The 15,938-nt window shown below is 50.1% G+C and overlaps 7 protein-coding genes across 7 annotated transcripts; 3 read left to right on the plus strand and 4 right to left on the minus strand.

Moving 5' to 3' along the window:
- Window positions 1-10: 10 nt before the first annotated feature.
- On the minus strand, window positions 11-710 carry FMAN_03183 (uncharacterized protein; the record flags this gene model as incomplete). Its single annotated transcript, XM_041831969.1, has 4 exons — window positions 11-219; window positions 275-412; window positions 472-642; window positions 698-710. 4 exons carry the CDS (start codon window positions 708-710, stop codon window positions 11-13), a joined length of 531 nt encoding a protein of 176 aa, XP_041682479.1.
- Window positions 711-2,002: 1,292 nt separating this feature from the next.
- FMAN_03184 (uncharacterized protein) lies at window positions 2,003-3,249 on the minus strand (the record flags this gene model as incomplete). The annotated part of the gene is made up of 2 exons (XM_041831970.1): window positions 2,003-3,047; window positions 3,098-3,249. The coding sequence occupies 2 exons, from the start codon at window positions 3,247-3,249 to the stop codon at window positions 2,003-2,005; spliced, it is 1,197 nt and encodes a 398-aa protein (XP_041682480.1).
- A 933-nt stretch (window positions 3,250-4,182) lies between these two features.
- Window positions 4,183-6,482, plus strand: FMAN_03185 (uncharacterized protein; the record flags this gene model as incomplete). Its single annotated transcript, XM_041831971.1, has 2 exons — window positions 4,183-4,292; window positions 4,367-6,482. 2 exons carry the CDS (start codon window positions 4,183-4,185, stop codon window positions 6,480-6,482), a joined length of 2,226 nt encoding a protein of 741 aa, XP_041682481.1.
- A 395-nt stretch (window positions 6,483-6,877) lies between these two features.
- Window positions 6,878-9,031, minus strand: FMAN_03186 (uncharacterized protein; the record flags this gene model as incomplete). Its single annotated transcript, XM_041831972.1, has 1 exon — window positions 6,878-9,031. The coding sequence occupies one exon, from the start codon at window positions 9,029-9,031 to the stop codon at window positions 6,878-6,880; it is 2,154 nt and encodes a 717-aa protein (XP_041682482.1).
- An 835-nt stretch (window positions 9,032-9,866) lies between these two features.
- Window positions 9,867-12,405, minus strand: FMAN_03187 (uncharacterized protein; the record flags this gene model as incomplete). Its single annotated transcript, XM_041831973.1, has 4 exons — window positions 9,867-11,973; window positions 12,023-12,135; window positions 12,207-12,273; window positions 12,362-12,405. 4 exons carry the CDS (start codon window positions 12,403-12,405, stop codon window positions 9,867-9,869), a joined length of 2,331 nt encoding a protein of 776 aa, XP_041682483.1.
- A 429-nt stretch (window positions 12,406-12,834) lies between these two features.
- Window positions 12,835-13,755, plus strand: FMAN_03188 (putative NADH-ubiquinone oxidoreductase 30.4 kDa subunit, mitochondrial precursor; the record flags this gene model as incomplete). The annotated part of the gene is made up of 2 exons (XM_041831974.1): window positions 12,835-13,198; window positions 13,247-13,755. The coding sequence occupies 2 exons, from the start codon at window positions 12,835-12,837 to the stop codon at window positions 13,753-13,755; spliced, it is 873 nt and encodes a 290-aa protein (XP_041682484.1).
- Window positions 13,756-14,392: 637 nt separating this feature from the next.
- On the plus strand, window positions 14,393-14,701 carry FMAN_03189 (uncharacterized protein; the record flags this gene model as incomplete). The annotated part of the gene is made up of 1 exon (XM_041831976.1): window positions 14,393-14,701. The coding sequence occupies one exon, from the start codon at window positions 14,393-14,395 to the stop codon at window positions 14,699-14,701; it is 309 nt and encodes a 102-aa protein (XP_041682485.1).
- Between the last annotated feature and the right edge of the window lie 1,237 nt (window positions 14,702-15,938).

Raw genomic sequence — 15,938 nt, forward strand, 5'->3', positions numbered from 1 at the left:
CGAGTCGCATTTAAGCAGAGGCCACAGGGGCAGGAGCAGGAGCAGGAGGAGTATCCTTCTTCTCTTCCTCCTTGGGAGCCTCAGCAGGGGCAGCAGGTGTAGTCTCAGCGGCAGCAGGGGCAGCAGCCGGAGCGGGCTCGGTCTTGGCAGGCTCGGGAGCGGGAGCGGGAGCTTCAGTGGCCGGAGCAGCGTCGGGCTTGGCGGGTTCAGTCGCAGGAGCTTCAATCATTAGTTCGAGTTCTTGATCATGGATATCGTCTTCATTGCGACATACCAGCAACTGGCTCCTCGGTCTTGACTGGCTCAGCAGCAGCAACGGGAGCCTCAGGCTTGACCTCAGTTGCGGGTTTGGCCTCATCCTTAGCTGGTTCGGCTGCAGGGGCAGCGGGTTCAGCTGCAGGAGCTGGCTCAGCTGTGGCACACGACAGTCAGTAACATGGTATTCAACAGATCGTAGGGGGAGAAACGTACTGGCGGGAGCAGGAGGAGCAGCCTCGGTCTTGGTAGGCTCGGTGGCAGCTGTGGTATCGGCAGGCTTTGTCTCAGTAGGCTTGGGGTCGGCGGGTTTGGCTTCCTCCTTGTTATCCTTCTTCTTGAAGGCGGCCTTGAGCTTGGCCTTGAGGTTATCAAGGGCGTGCAGAGCTGTTGAGGGGCTTGTTAGAGTGTGTTCTGAGGACGCTGTCGGGTTGCGACGTACGAATTCCAGGCATGGTGTTTGATATAGGATTTCTGGTGATAAGAGATGGTCAGCTTGACTCTATCGCTTATGCTTCCCCGAGCTGGCTAAGCTATTGGGATTTGCACGTCTGAAGTTGACTGAGACAGACCAGGACGATAAAGTCCACACGAAGCAGGAATCAAGAGAAAACGTACCAGAAGAAGCTTGGGAGAGTGGTGCGTGTCTTGTCAAGACAAAGGGTAGAAAGGTAGGTAGGTATCTAAGTGTAGGTAGTTGGAAGGTGAAGGAAGGTTAAGGATAAGGATAAGAATAGAGGCGGGCAGACGGGAGATGAAACTGCTCAGCCATGACCAGTTCGTAAGTCGTGTATGTACTGTACATGACTGTACAGACACAGACACAGAGGCAGAGCAGAGGCAGCGGTAGCGGTAGTGGGTGACATTGGATGCAATCCAACCTAATCTCAACTGAAGCATCCTTGCGCATCCAAGGATTCCAACTGGAACTGGAACTGGAATCTGAGGCAGCCACTGAAAAACAAGCATTTCCAGGGGGGGGTGACAGAGGATCCACCAGATAATTTAGTGCCTAGGACAGGTATAGTTACGGGGAAGGCAATAATAAAACTTGATCTTGATTATCGCCAGATTACTCCTGGTACTTGGAGGAGTGAATTACCCMGGGGGGGGGGGGGGGGRGAGTCGAGACATGGATAGACTACGTGTAATCCTTATAATCTTGCGTTCTTGTTGATTCTGTGATTTCTCTTGTGGAATTTTATCAGAGGTGAAACTGGCCCTGTAGGGGAAATGTCAAGGGTCCAGAAGACGACGGGAGACATGTCAGGCCTTGTGACCCTGGACGCTAAGGTAATATTGAAAACGAGACCGCCCACCCTGACGACAGCGTGCATTGATTAGCCGCTGGTCCACTTATCATTTAGTTGGAGTGGCAGGTCTCTTTGAAGTTGACGAATACTGTCTGTCGTGATTGACTGTATTTCCTTGTTAATCAAGTACTTCCAGGTACATCTCCTCGAGTCAGCTTCTCAAACTTGGGCTGATAAAGTGCTCCAGCCGCTCGGTCTAGACTCGAACGACAAAAACAGATACGTCTCGCTCGATATCAAGGGCTCCTCCAGTCGCATATTACCCCACCAGACAAGCTTTCTCAATGCTCCGTCGCTGCTTTAGCGCTGTGCTACCCCAAAATAGGTCACCTCTTTATCAACCAACATTCGAACTAGGTAGGTATTGCTGCATGTATTGGATGTACTGTACATGTCTATTATGTATTGCTACCTACATGATCATGAGATCGATTCTATGGTGATAGTCTCTCTGTTAACCACTCTTCCACGACCTTCTCTCCCTTTTCTTCCATCACCATATCCTCCGACTCTTCCCCAGCATGTTCCATCTTTACTCTTCGCCGTGGCTCATTCTCCCACATCGAAACATCCGCATCCCAGAATCCTCTCTCCTTCAGCTCGACCATCCGGATACTTCGCTGCATCATCTCGCCCAGTTCGCGCGCTTGCAGCTCTAAGCTGTTCCCCCACTGTTTCCCACTAAATGGCCGGCCCGTGCTGTTCGTCGCTGTCGGTACAGGAAGTGTGTCGTACAGCAAAAGTGTCTCGGGGATCTTTAGCGTCGATTTGCGGGGTGGAAACACCAGCCTTGACATACGTGGTGTCTTTTCTTTCACATTGAACTCGGCATTCGGGTTGGTCAGGACTTCGATGGCTGCAGACTCTTCTTCCGACATGTGGTAAGACGAGGGAACTTTTAGTCCTGGGTTGTGGAAGAAGAGGCTTGGGCTGGCGAAGACATCGAACATGTCGACCGTTGACTGGAAGAATATCGGTAGGTTCTGCTGAAGGTAATGCACGTATGTTCCCTCTCGAGGTCTGAAGTAGTTGGTTCTGTTATTTGCAAACTTTCCGAGATTTGCTGGGTGGTCCGGGAAAAACATGGTCCAATTGTAGATTCCATTATATGCCACCAGACCCCGGACTGCAAATGGTTTGTGCGGTCGTGATTCCGAGAGTGCCAGAGATGAGGCGAGACTTGCGCCTAGATGAGAGCCATAGACATAGATACCGCGCCTCTTGAGACCTTCGGGAGCAAGATTTTCGACTATCCACTGATAGGCGAAGAAGGTATCGTGGATTGGCGTTGGCCAGACATCGTCGACTGGAGCAGTTTCGCTCAACTCATCGTCAAAGGAGTTCCAACGATAGTTGATGCTGGCAAGTGGCTTGCCTTGGAGAAATCTAGGTATATGAGGAGGTTGATTGCCATCCGCGGGTGCAGCTGGGAGTTGAATGAAGAGTGGAGAGTCTGGCTGCTCGGTAATGTTGATGAGGCTATTATGAAGCATTAGTAATGGGTTCATGAGTATGAGGTGATGGCTTACTCAATGCTCACATGGCCAGCTGAACCACATCGGACTTGGACACGGTCATGGCTCCGGATGCTATAGAGTCGCTGCCATGGTCTTTGGAGAGCATCGGCGAGTCGATTACGAGTAGCACGATGAAGGGCTTGGAAATGGAGACATCTTTGCATGCTGCTACAGCATTACCAATCCATATGGTAAGTGACGACTTTTTTTGTTCTAAAACTTCAACAAGATTAGTCAATGGATGTCGAGAGACAATTGTTTATTTGACTTACATGCTCTGCGATGTGTGAAGACGAGAAGACGCGTGTTTTCAAAGGTCGATTATTTCGTGGGCAATATACCAATTCAACTAACAAAACCCGGATTCCATGAGGCTGCAATCAAATATGAAGCACCAACTAAAGAGAAGCACAAGATATCCTGTCAAAGACCAATATCAAGAGCTCTTAAACAATGCATGAGATGAGGAAGGGCTTGTTTTGGCTGCAGTGGAATTTGAACGTTGCATAATTCTTTAATATCATTGGCTAGACCATGCTCACCCCACAAATGACGATCCGGCAATAACATTCATCGTTCGAGAGGAGCTGAATATTTACTGGTAGCACAAACAAAACTCACGAACGTTGGGGGGGACAATGATCGGATCGATAAACCTTGAGTGACCACTAACGCAGTCAGATGCCGTCTTTTCCTTAGATCCTGCATTGGTTCCCCTGATTTGAGCCGCTGTAGCCGCTAGATCACCACCAACTCAACCCCCGAGGAATGATATCCCTTGTCTCTGACAGGCCATGCAAGTCTCGCAAAGTTGGTTTAGCTCGTGATCAAAACCCGTTTGTTTCGCTCCAACTAAAGATCTGATCTCGCCCGACGTCATTCCAACGGGCATGTGCATGTTTATCCCCACGCCAAGAATTCTTTCTTTTGATTATCCTCCTTAAATCGAAATGGATCCCTTCTTCCCGCCAAGACATATATAAGTCTTGACTTACACTGCAGAAACTGATTATCTTATCTACTAACTATCTAGGATATGCTACCTTGTTGTCGATTCTATCCTTGACATTGGATCGCCATAGGCTTGAGATATCCTCATGGACGACGGGGATCTTGGAGATAATATTCAACAGGAGACTGACATTATTGAAGAGTCTGTCTCTCATGACAGACGTATAGGAAACGATGATGCTCATCTGGCTCCAAAGTAAGCTTCACTTCACCTCGCCTCACCTCACCTCACCTCCATCACACCATCTATACTCATCTCTGACTATTCAGCCGCTGGTGGTTTGCTTCCTCAGCATTCCCCATGATCGCCGGCACCCTCGGTCCAGTTGCCTCAGCCTTCAGTATCTGCGCTCTCGTACGCCCATGGAGACAGCACTACATTCCCAAACAGCCTCTCAAGGAGGCAGATTTTGTCGCTGACCCAATATGGCTCACCGTCATAAACGCTATCCAGCTTGGCATGGCCATCATATCAAATATTTTCCTCCTACTAAACATGACACGCCGTGTACGCTTTACTATCGCTCAGCCGCTCACTATCATCGGATGGTACATCTCTGCTATTCTGCTCATTGCCCTTCTAGCCACAGCCTCTGGACCGCTCTATGAAGGCTTTGGTCACCCCAAGGATGAGCTCATATGGTCTCAGGCCTTTTACTACGGCATATGGGCTGCCATTCTCTACTTTGTCGATGCTTCTCTTATGGTTATAACATTCTATGGAGCATCGGTTGGCCATTATCCTAACGACTTTAACTTGACGCCCAGCCAACGGACTCTCATGTTGCAGACCATCATGTTTCTCTTGTACTTACTAGTTGGGGCCGTTGTGTTTTCCAATATCGAAAACTGGAACTATCTCGACACCGTATACTGGGCAGATGTAACTCTGTTTACCGTCGGTTTCGGTGATTTCACAGCTCAAACAAATCTCGGACGAGCTCTCATGATGCCATATGCTCTGGTCGGTGTCATCAGTCTCGGTTTGGTCATCGGTTCTATCCGCAGTCTTGTCCTGGAGCGAGGCAAGAAACAAGTTGATGCCAGAATGGAAGAGAAGAAACGCCGACGTATTGTCCGAACCATGACCAAGAAGGGCCAGGATGAGGTACTCGAGCCAATTCGAGAGCCACGACGACAAGACTCTATGGTTTCCCAGGGTGCACAATCAAGCAATCAGCTACCAGCGACAGAATATGAGCGTCGAAAGGCAGAATTCGATCTTATGCGTAAGATCCAAGCTCAAACATCATATCGTCGTCGCTGGGTCGCCATGGGTATCTCAACCGGCGTATGGCTTATTCTGTGGCTCTTGGGCGCCTATATCTTTGTTAAGTGTGAAGAAGACTATCAAGGGTGGAAGTACTTTGATGGCTTCTACTTCTGCTTCGTCAGTCTCACAACAATCGGATACGGCGACGTGACTCCTATTTCGAACGCTGGAAAGTCCTTTTTCGTCTTTTGGTCTTTGCTTGCACTGCCTACCATGACAGTCCTTATTTCAAACGCTGGAGACACCGTTGTCAAACTAATTCGTGATGGAACGCTTCGTCTTGGAAATGTCACTATTCTCCCAGGAGAGGACAACTTCAAGAGCGATCTCAAATACATCATCAACAGATGTACCTTCGGTCTGATGTATGCTAATTACACAGAGCCACCACCCCTAAACCGGGAAAAGAAACCAGCTTCGAAGAATTCGAGCACTGATACTTCAGACTCGATGACCAAGAAGGAAGAAGACAAACTTGACGAATACGCCCGCGGACGACCTAGGCGCTCAGAAACTGGAGAAGATGACGACCCAGCAGATCCGCGACCAGGCCAAGACCGGAATAATTCAACCTTCACAGCTCGAGTTCGTCGTTCTCTATCTCGCCTTCGAGACGCCCATGAGGAGTTGCCTACAGGAACAAACCTCCACTTCCTCCTCATTTCAGAAATCCAAGTCCTCATGAACCACCTCAAGTCATCAAAGCCACACAAATACTCCTTTGAGCAGTGGGCATGGTATCTTAAGCTTATTGGCGAGGATGAAAGCAATGCCGAAACACATGGAAAAGCGCAGCCAAGCAGTCGGCATCATCATCACAACCACCCTCGTCGCAAGAAAACAAACGAGACTGCTGAGGGTGTTGAAAAGGACGTGGTCTCTGACGATACAACGGCTTGGTCGTGGGTAGGCAATCGGAGTCCGCTTATGGGGAGCCAAGAAGAGACTGAGTGGATTTTGGATAGACTGCTTGAAAGGCTTCGGGAGTCTTTATCTGTCGAGGGGAAGAAACAGGTCACGGCTGATGCAAGGAGAGCTCTTGGGGCAGATCGTCGACGGTCGCCAGATGATACATATCATAGGAAGAAAGATGGAAAGAAGGAAGATGTTTGATACCCAAATAGGTTACTAAGTTAGTTCTTGAATATCTGCATACGTACGTTAGTACCTGTCCATGTAACCCGTAGGACAGAATCACTACAAATGGCTTTTGAGAAAGATTCATTTATGGCTCTCATATGTTGCTCTCTAGTTTGACAAACCACCCTGTGCAGGACTAGATTACCTGCAATTCCTTTTGTTTAGTGCGGATTCTTTTCATCCTTATCATTAGTTACACTGGTCCAATATTGATACTATCGATTATCATACAAAGCCACCCGTCGTTCTGTGGCGATATTTTTGCTTCATAACATCATACAGCTTCAGTGGGTCATCCATTGAAGGTCCTCAACTCCTCTGGTCATAATACAACGTGTTGTTACAATGCGGTGCGGTGTTCTTATCTCTTAGTTGTTTCCTCCAAGAACAAGTCGTCTGTTGCGCTTGATTACCTGGTTCAATCCCTTCTCCAACTTCTCAGTCTCTCGTCGAGCAGCCGCAAGGGCGCCCTCTGCATCTTCGACGCTCATCAAGGGCATACCACCGACACCCATGCCGAAGTTCTTTCCACGCTCTTCACTCGACATTCCAGCTGAGCTGAAGTCCTGCATCGCCCGTGCTCCATCAGGGGGGCTGTAAATACCAACACCGGCGGCGGCATCGGGGCCATAGAAGTAGGGTGCGAGAGAGTTGAGACTCGCAGCAGCCGCATCCTTAGTAGGGGATGCTCCCTTGGGAAATCCCATGTTCGTAGCACCTAGGTTGAGGCGAGGGAGAACGTACTGGTTGATGTAGCTAAGCGCGTCCTCTCGCTGAAGCTTTCCGATGGGGTCTTGAGACTGGAGCTGGGCAGTGGCGGGGAAGATGTTGGGACGTCCATTGGGAACAGCCCGGCCCTTGATGAGAGAGAATGCTCCACTGCCAGGCTGATGTCTAGGGGCAACGAACGATCCGGGGTTCTCTGCCGTGTTGGCAATGGCAGCTTGAAGTTCCAGAAAGGCGTCTTCTTCCTCAGGGGTCAGACCACGTACGCAGTCACCATTAGGAGTAATGAGCATGCGGCTACCATCAACGTGGAATTGCTTTCGGACAGGCTTTCCTGCGCGCAGCGCTGCAAGATCCTCATCTTGAATTTCTCCACATTTGCAAGAGCAGTCTTTGCAATGCTCAGCCTTATTGGCGTTGTTCTTAGCAGCACTGTAATCGGTGCGAGATGAGCCGTTGGCGATGGGCTTAAACAGCTGGAGTTTATCGACACTTGAAGCCCAGAGAGTGTTCTTAATCTCAGAAAAAACCGACGCCGGATCAGGCTGTGGTCTTGCAGGTGGCTCTTGGGCATCAGGGGTAGACTCCTTAGGAGACGCCGGAGGAGAAGGTTGAGTCTCAACCTCCTTTGTTTTGCCCTTGGATTTGATTGACTTCTTTTGAGAAGTCTTGCTCTTGACTAGCTTCTCTTCTGGCTCTCTTTCGGGCTCCTTGACAGGCTCTTGTTGAGACGGTGGCTGGGATGGCTTGTCTGTGGGAGTCTCGGAGGTAGTAGAAGCATCAGGCTGGACCGCCTTAACAGGCTTTTCCTTCTTCTGTTTCTTCTTCCGTCCCATGATAGGAGCATGCACCTCTGCCTCTGCAATGGGAGCCTCAGCGATCAACTTTGTTTCTTGCTTCAAAACATCTTTTCGTTGCTTTCGCTGTTGACTCTTGGTTGTGGTTCTTACCGCAGCAGACCCAATCCTGCTGGGGGGTGGCGAGCTTGCCCGAGAATGGGTCACAGAGGCAGACACAACCGAGGCGTTGTCACTAATCATCTCGCTGGCAGGTGTATCTGGCCTGTAAGTACCGGAAACAGCCCTAGAAGTGCCTGACAACGCAACCGATGCCATGGTCAAGGCAGGAGAAGCAGGAGGGGGTGCCTCAGCCTTGGGGGTTGCAATGACGCGCAATGTCTTTGGTGCTGTGCGTGTGACAGGGGATGCAATTGCGGCAGACGAAGGTGTAGGTAAGGGAGGAAAGGCTGCTGAGGTCTCTGTTGTTGACTTCTCAGTTGTCGCAGATAGTTCACTGGTCCTCACAGCCACATTCTTTCCAACCTGAGTGTTGACAGCAATGGGTTTCTTGTCTGCTGCCTGGGACAATGATGCAGGTTTCGCTTCCTGGGCCTTGGTCTCCTTAGCCTTGACTTCTTGAGCTTTGGTCTCTTGAACCTTGGCCTCCTCCGCTTTGGTTTCCTGAGCCGTGCTCTCTAGGTTGGCTCCAGCCTTGGCCATCATTCTGTCCACAATCCTCTCAGCATGGCGTTTGGCCTTTGGTGTAGCCTTGGGTGTGGGCGTTGCGGGTCGACTCTTGTTCTTCGATGCATCCAAAGCCGGAAAGTCCTCATCCTGTAAGAAACTTGCCTTTGTAAGCTTCGGTTGAGATTGTGTGGTGATTTCCCGCGAGAGTCCGCTTTCGGCCGCCAGAGACTTGATGTTCTTCTTTGCTTCCGAGACAGGTGTCGCTGGCTTTAGCTTTGCAGGCGACTGGTCAGGCGTTAAAGAACCTTGTGAGAGTCCAGGGGGTGGCATTCTAGGCAACGCTGGCACAATATTGGTGAGTTTTGCATGACCTTGAGTAGATGGAGGTCTCGATATGCTGCCTGGTAGTCCTGGTGGTAATGACAAGCCCGGGGGCACAGATGTGCGACCTTCCAAACCAATTGGCGGCAGTATAGGGTCGTCAGAAACTAGAGCGTCGACAGAATTCGTAGCCTCGTCCAGGGATGGGAGCTCATCATCTGAACGCTTGTTAGCACAGGTTCAGTCACTCGGTCTGAATGTAAAGCAAAACACAAAGACTACGCTACGAGAGCAACACCCCATTTATATACAAGACTTTGGGGACAGGGTCATGCTACGGCGACCATCGTCTTCCACGGGGGACAACGAGAAGAACAGGCGATTTGGAGAGAATAGAGGATCTTGCTATTTCTGACCAAGGATACCGCCAAACCTAGGCGGACGAAATCGACATTTGTTAACATACATAGGGGGCTTGTGGAAGACGATGATGGCTTGCCTGACGTGAACCCCCATGCGCGGTCATCCATAGACCGGTAAAAGTCGGAGGAAGGAGACTAGAGATATTCTCTCGTCGTCCTCCGTTTTCCCCAATAAAACATAGATGACGCCTGATGCAAAAGCTGACCTCCCAGAGCAGCATTAATCACGCAAAGGTTGCTGAATCAAGATGCGCTTGACACTCGTGTCCCCCGAGGACGATGAAAGGCAACTTTTCTCGCCCTGACCCTGATTTCCGAAGAACGCCCCCCTTTGTGCATGAAGAAGAAGAAAAAGCCGATACCGATGAGAGGATACCAAACATAACCCTCCCAGACTGTAACAACTCCGAGAAACATCAAAACTACCACCTTCCATAGCCTGCATTATACATCATGTTATGACTGTACCCACCTTGACTCTGACCGCCAAACAAGCCCTGTCCGACTCCGGCGCTGCCTTGAGACTGGTGCTGCATTCGCGCCTGCAAGATACTCGGGTCTGCAAGATCTACTAAGCCACTCCCCCCGGAGGAGGAAGTGTTAGCATGTCTGTGCTTCTTTCCCTTCTTCTTCTGCTTAGAGCCCATGTCTTGGTACCCTCCAGGTGTATTACCATAGAGAGGCGGCAGGAGCCCGGAAGAAGGAGCTGGGGTGGAGGTAGAGGATGGTGGGTACTGGTTTGAATAAGAAGGAATCATAAACTCACGCTTTCCCGCGTCGTGGGACTGATTGTTACCAGCCCGACCGCGGCCGATTAAACTCTGAAGAAGCTCACTCGAATTGTCCTTGGGGGCGCCAAAGCCCTGTCCACCAAACTGACCGAACATGCTAGGGGGAGTGCCGGTTGACTTAAGACCGGGAGGAGGTCCAGGCATGGAGGCACCGTAAAACTGATTGCTGCTCTGCGACGGAAACGTGTTGGGCATCATAGAGGATTGCTGGGCCATGATACGCGGGTTGGCTGCGACCTTAACGTTGGTAGAAGAGCTCGCGTTGTCGTTGGCGAAGCTGAATCGAGAGGACTGACGGTTGTGGCCTTGACCTTGGCTTTGACCCTGATTCTGGAAAGCATTGCTTTGGCTGGTTATACCAGGGGGGGCATCGCCAAATCCGCCTTGAGATCGAAGATACAGCTGCTGCGGCGTCATAGACCGCGAACCAGGGTTCGCCGAGCTCTGGCCAAAGGGTGAAGCTCCAGTGAGAGAAGGTCCAAAGAGGCCGTCAGTAGAAAGTCGCTGAATAGGAGGCTGAGTACTAGGTCGGCGATCGAAACCTCGGTTGTCGCTAGAAGTGTCACGGTCCTCAGGCTCTCCTCCAAGAGCAAGGCTGCCACCGGTCTCAGGTTCTCCTTCTGATGGCTCACGAACCTCGGGTTGCTCTTCCTGTTCTCCGGTCAAACGTGAATCCTCCTCTTCTCGCATAGCCCGGCGCTTCTCACCACCACGAGGATCGAACATAGGTGGGTATTGGTCTTCGTCAAAGTCAGGAAAGATAGGCATGGGACAACTTTGCAAAGTCTTGTAAATCTCCTTAAGCCATGTATCAGGTGACTCTTGAGCTTGTGCGGGTGATCCAGGCTCCCGGGTCCTAGATGATGACGGTCCAGCAACTGGCACCGATTGCTGAGGTTCCTCTTCCTCCAACTCATCCTCGTCTTCCTCCTCGGCTGCTTCTTCTGGTACAGGCTCGGCGGTGACAGGCTGGGCTGTTGAAATAGCAGGGCTGGAAGCAGCACCACTAGTAGCAAGACTGCCTCTGCGACTTCGCTGTGGATTGCGGGCCCAGTTGGCTGAGGAAGGTAGAGCTGATCCATCGGCACCATTCTCAGAACCCTCTTTACTAATGGAGCGCGTCATCGGATGGGATACGACGGGGGGCGGCGTAGGATGAGATATCTGTTGTCGGGAAGCCGACCGCGAACTGCCTCCCGGGAGAGGCCGTTGAGACCCTATACTGTTCATAGAGGACAAATCTTGTCGTGAGTAACTGTCCTCCTCATCGCCTTGTTCATGCAAGAACATGCAACCAGGATTGCCGCATTTTTCATTCTTCAACCAAGCTGAACAGTATTTCGTCGTGCCGTGCTGCGCCTTCAGGACTCGATCACCGTTGTGGGATCCGTGCACAGCTTGGATGCATCGCGTCGCTTCTTCCGGACGTTCGAAGGTCACGTAAATGCCAAGCGACTGATGTTGGCCATCAGAGCTCTTTCGGTTACTAATGGATATCTTTTGGATGTTTCCGTACTGGCCGAAGAACTCGGGCTTTCGTAGCGTCTTGAGAAGTTCGTCCTCTCGAACTGTCGGTGCAAGACCCGTGATATAGACCAAGTTCTTTTGGACAACACGAACGCCGATCAGATTCTTACGGTTCTCCTTTTCGGCTTCGCGTTTCTGTAGTTCTTTTTGTCGTTGATCCAGAGCTCGCTTCTTTTGGTTCTTTTGAATATTGGCCCGAAACTCGGCGACTCTTGAGGGTTGGTCAGCACAGCACCATGGTGGCAGAGGGTTTGTCATACTCTTCTTGCGTAACAACTTTCCACTGTATGGTTTTTTCGTCGTAAGGTCGTCGGCAAGCAGGGCAAAGGCCGTTCATATTATTCTTGATGTTGTTAAAGCAAAACTGGCACACCTATAACCTCAAAGTTAGCAAACGTGGCCGGAAGGTCAAGCTTGGCTGTCAAGATATTATTCTTGTCATACCTGGTATCCACAAGGACAAGGTCTGAAATTCCTATCCGAAAGATCAAACTCTTCGATGCAGAGAGGGCTATCAATAGGTCAGCTTTGGGTACCAAACATTACCCAAGGAGCAGTGCGGTGCAAGCGCCACCCCCCAGGCGGGCGGTGAAGCATACCAGGTATCCTCCTCATCTTCTATGAATGAATCTTGTGGCGCCATTGTGAGAAGTTATAATTAAGGTGAAAGGCAAGAAATAGTAAGTTCGAGATGCGACGGGCGGAAATGGATATGTGAGTACAAGGAGAGAACGATGTTTGGTATGCATCGAGGCTGCGGGAAAGTGAAAGATGAAAATACAGCTAAGCTATTCTCGGTCTAGCTTTCCAGCTCGAATCACGTGTGGGCATCTTCGTCATTGAAGGTCGACAAAGGACACGTAAAATAGTGGGGTACCTGGCTCTGCGTGGTAGAAGCACTGGAGGCGAAGTATAGCGTTATTGTCGGCTCAAGTACGGGAAATCTCATTCACGCCTCTGCCGCTAAGATTCTCGAGCCAATGCTTGCGGCATCATTACCAACACCGTAAGGTATTTCGTCTCGACGACATCTTGCATCGCCAATTGGCCTCGAATCGTCACACAACCGGCCATGGCGACAAGCATTTCTCGAAGCAGGGCGTTGGCCTCCGCTCTACGACCCGCGAAGCCCTCCGTCCAGCTCCGTAACGACCAAGCAATCCGTTGCTTGTCCAGCACTGCCCGTCAATATGTCGCAATGCCGAAGGAGTCTCCCAACCTGCGAAAGGCCCCCCGAGATCACCCCAGCGTCCTGAAGGCCCCGATCGTCAACCCTGCCGACAAATATCAGAGCAAGTCCGACAACATGCACCGTTATGGTGCCTGGTTGATGGGTACTCTGCCCAAGTACATCCAGCAGTTCTCTGTCTGGAAGGACGAACTTACTATCTATATCTCCCCCTCGGGTGTCTACCCTGTCTTCAGCTTCTTGAAATGTTAGTAACATGTCAATTGGCTACGAGGCAACTGCTAAAACCTGACAGACAACACTGCCGCTGAGTTTACCCAGGTTAGCACTATCACTGCTGCGGATTACCCCACGCGCGAGAACCGTTTCGAAATCGTCTACAACCTTCTTTCGGTCCGTCACAACTCTCGAATTCGTGTCAAGACCTACGCCGATGAGGCTTCTCCTGTCCCCAGTGTTACCGGACTCTTTGATGGTGCCAACTGGTACGAACGAGAGGTGTACGACCTTTTCGGTGTCTTCTTTGCCGGTCACCCCGATCTCCGACGAATCATGACCGATTATGGTTTCGAGGGTCACCCTCTGCGAAAGGACTTCCCCTTGACTGGTTACACTGAGATCCGATACGATGAGGAGAAGAAGCGTATCGTCACCGAGCCTCTGGAGCTCACCCAGGCCTTCCGTAACTTTGAGGGTGGTTCCAGTGCGTGGGAGCCCGTTGGAGCCGGACTGGACCGCACACCCGAGTCTTTCAAGCTGCCAACGCCTAAGCCTGAGGAGAAGAAGGAGGAGCCGAAGAAATAAAAGGGTCCATGTTCACCCCAAGCTGTATAAGATCCAATGTCATTTGTTAGAAATATTACCTGGTTTTAGCATCCATCCAATCCAACCCGTATATCCGCCCATCTATTTTGGTGGTGCAGTCGTCATCCATAGTGTCATAACAGATACGCACGCAAGGCGCTAACTTGACAGTATCGCCCAACGTGTGAAAATGGGTGGTGTACACCGCTGGCTGATAACTGACAGTGTCGAGGAATGCGCCTGTTGATAGCGTTACATGTGGTCCGGGAACCCGTCACGTCCCCTGGGTGCGGGCAAGGAACTGATTGGCACTACTTTAGGAAGCGAAGCTGACAATCTTAGACTGATTTGCCATTGCGCTCTCCGAGGAAGCACGACATGTCAGCTTTCATCATATTATATGCGGCTCCTCGATAGATTCGTATTCTAGTCTACTATTCCGTTCCCCCCCTCCCCATAAAAAGCATAACGAAGTATAATTTATATACCTAGAGCTCTCCCCCCTGCTCAATTAACTTCCTTCTTTCATACTCAATCTTCAAACCACTATTAATCTTCAATTCACTGTTGTTTCCGAGCCATCTACATACACAATCAATCTGAAACACATTTTCTTACTTCACTCCTTCAACCAATCATGTCCAGTCAGACCAACAGTGCAGCCAGCAGCCCTATCAAATCGAGGAGAACCTCATCAACAGCATCAAATGAGAGTACTCTCAGCCATCACGAATTGGAGTACATGTCTCTACGCGATGAGAACCTCAGCTACGAAGATGATGTCGACTTCCACATCTTCATTGATGCCATGGACCGTGTCGACTCGCTTGTCACAGAAAGAGTTCCCCGAAGAGGACGAAAGGAGTCAATAGGCCGCCTGTTCAACGGACTCAACAACAAACTACGCCGAGACAGCACATCAGGACCGGCAGCAGTGCTAGAATGAACTTGACGCCAAAGACTCCATCAATGATGTCGTCTTCTCGCTACCCCTTACAGCCAAGCCATCAGGATTTGAGCTTGGACCATGGTTCGATCTTACCTACACCCGAATAAGAGATTGTCTACGGTATCTGCATGTACGATGAGTTATTGGGACCGCAATTGGAAAGGGTGTTTCTTCACTTACGGGCAATGAAACTTTGATTTTCTTCTTCTTTTCGCCTGGTCATTCACAGGATGTACAATATTACCTTCCTACCCAGCCGTGCCGTTCGTTAGACTCGGCCGATAGTCTACAAGCCGCAACTTTATTATATCAACGCGCAATGCAACATTCCTTAACATGCCGAAAATGCCTCTCCTTGGGAATAGATCGACTTCTTTATGCTTTTCTAGACTTTATTTTTTCCAGCTGAACGAAAAAGTGAGAACGCTCATGACGAATTCTTGGAACAGTTTTGCCTCCACCAACGCCATTTGCCGCCAAGGAGTCAGGAGTAAGGAGCAAAAATGTTGGGATTGGGATTGGAGTTGGAGCAATGAACCCACAGTCGCTCATTTGACCCGCGTCACTATTTGTCTATTATTCCTGGTGTTGGTCTGCTCCGTGTATGGAGTCAAGTTATCAACACCATATCGCATGACACAGATAATGCAGATGCCAAGGTTGTTCCTGTTGGGCCGTTTTGGGCTGAGAGCCACAACGGTGGAGCGTTGTAAATAAACTTCAACCACATGCTGTAAACTCTGAGACGGTTTGAGTTTATCACCATACGATATGGACCCAGTGACTCAAACACGATACTTCTCCCATCGGCATTCTGAACAACCCTTGTTTCTTCAACTGGCCGCTTTAGGAAACCATCAGCCTGACTACCGAACCAATCGCAAGATCAGGACAGAAGAAGGTGCCTTGAAGTCGCCCTGGGCCTCAAAGCTGCATAATATGTGTTTGCATATAAACAAGAATAGAACTTGGGTTCGATTACGAGGCATTCGTCATTGTCCTACGTAGACAGATAGTTGAAGCAGTCCTCTCTTCGCTCTGTGGGCCATGTAAGCGCCGCCCCCCTGATTTATGAGCACCTATCTGATCATACTTAGGGTCCATTCTGATTTGACTTCTGGCTAGTAGTAAATGAAGCACTTCACTGGCGGAAATTTGAGGAAGACGTCAGTTAGCAAGGCACGTATAAATCTTTCTTGTGTTAAACGGATGTAAAATATCATTAAACAATAAA

This window comes from Fusarium mangiferae, assembly GCF_900044065.1.
Source record: "Fusarium mangiferae strain MRC7560 genome assembly, contig: FMAN_scaffold006, whole genome shotgun sequence".
Taxonomy (NCBI): Eukaryota; Fungi; Ascomycota; class Sordariomycetes; order Hypocreales; family Nectriaceae; genus Fusarium; species Fusarium mangiferae.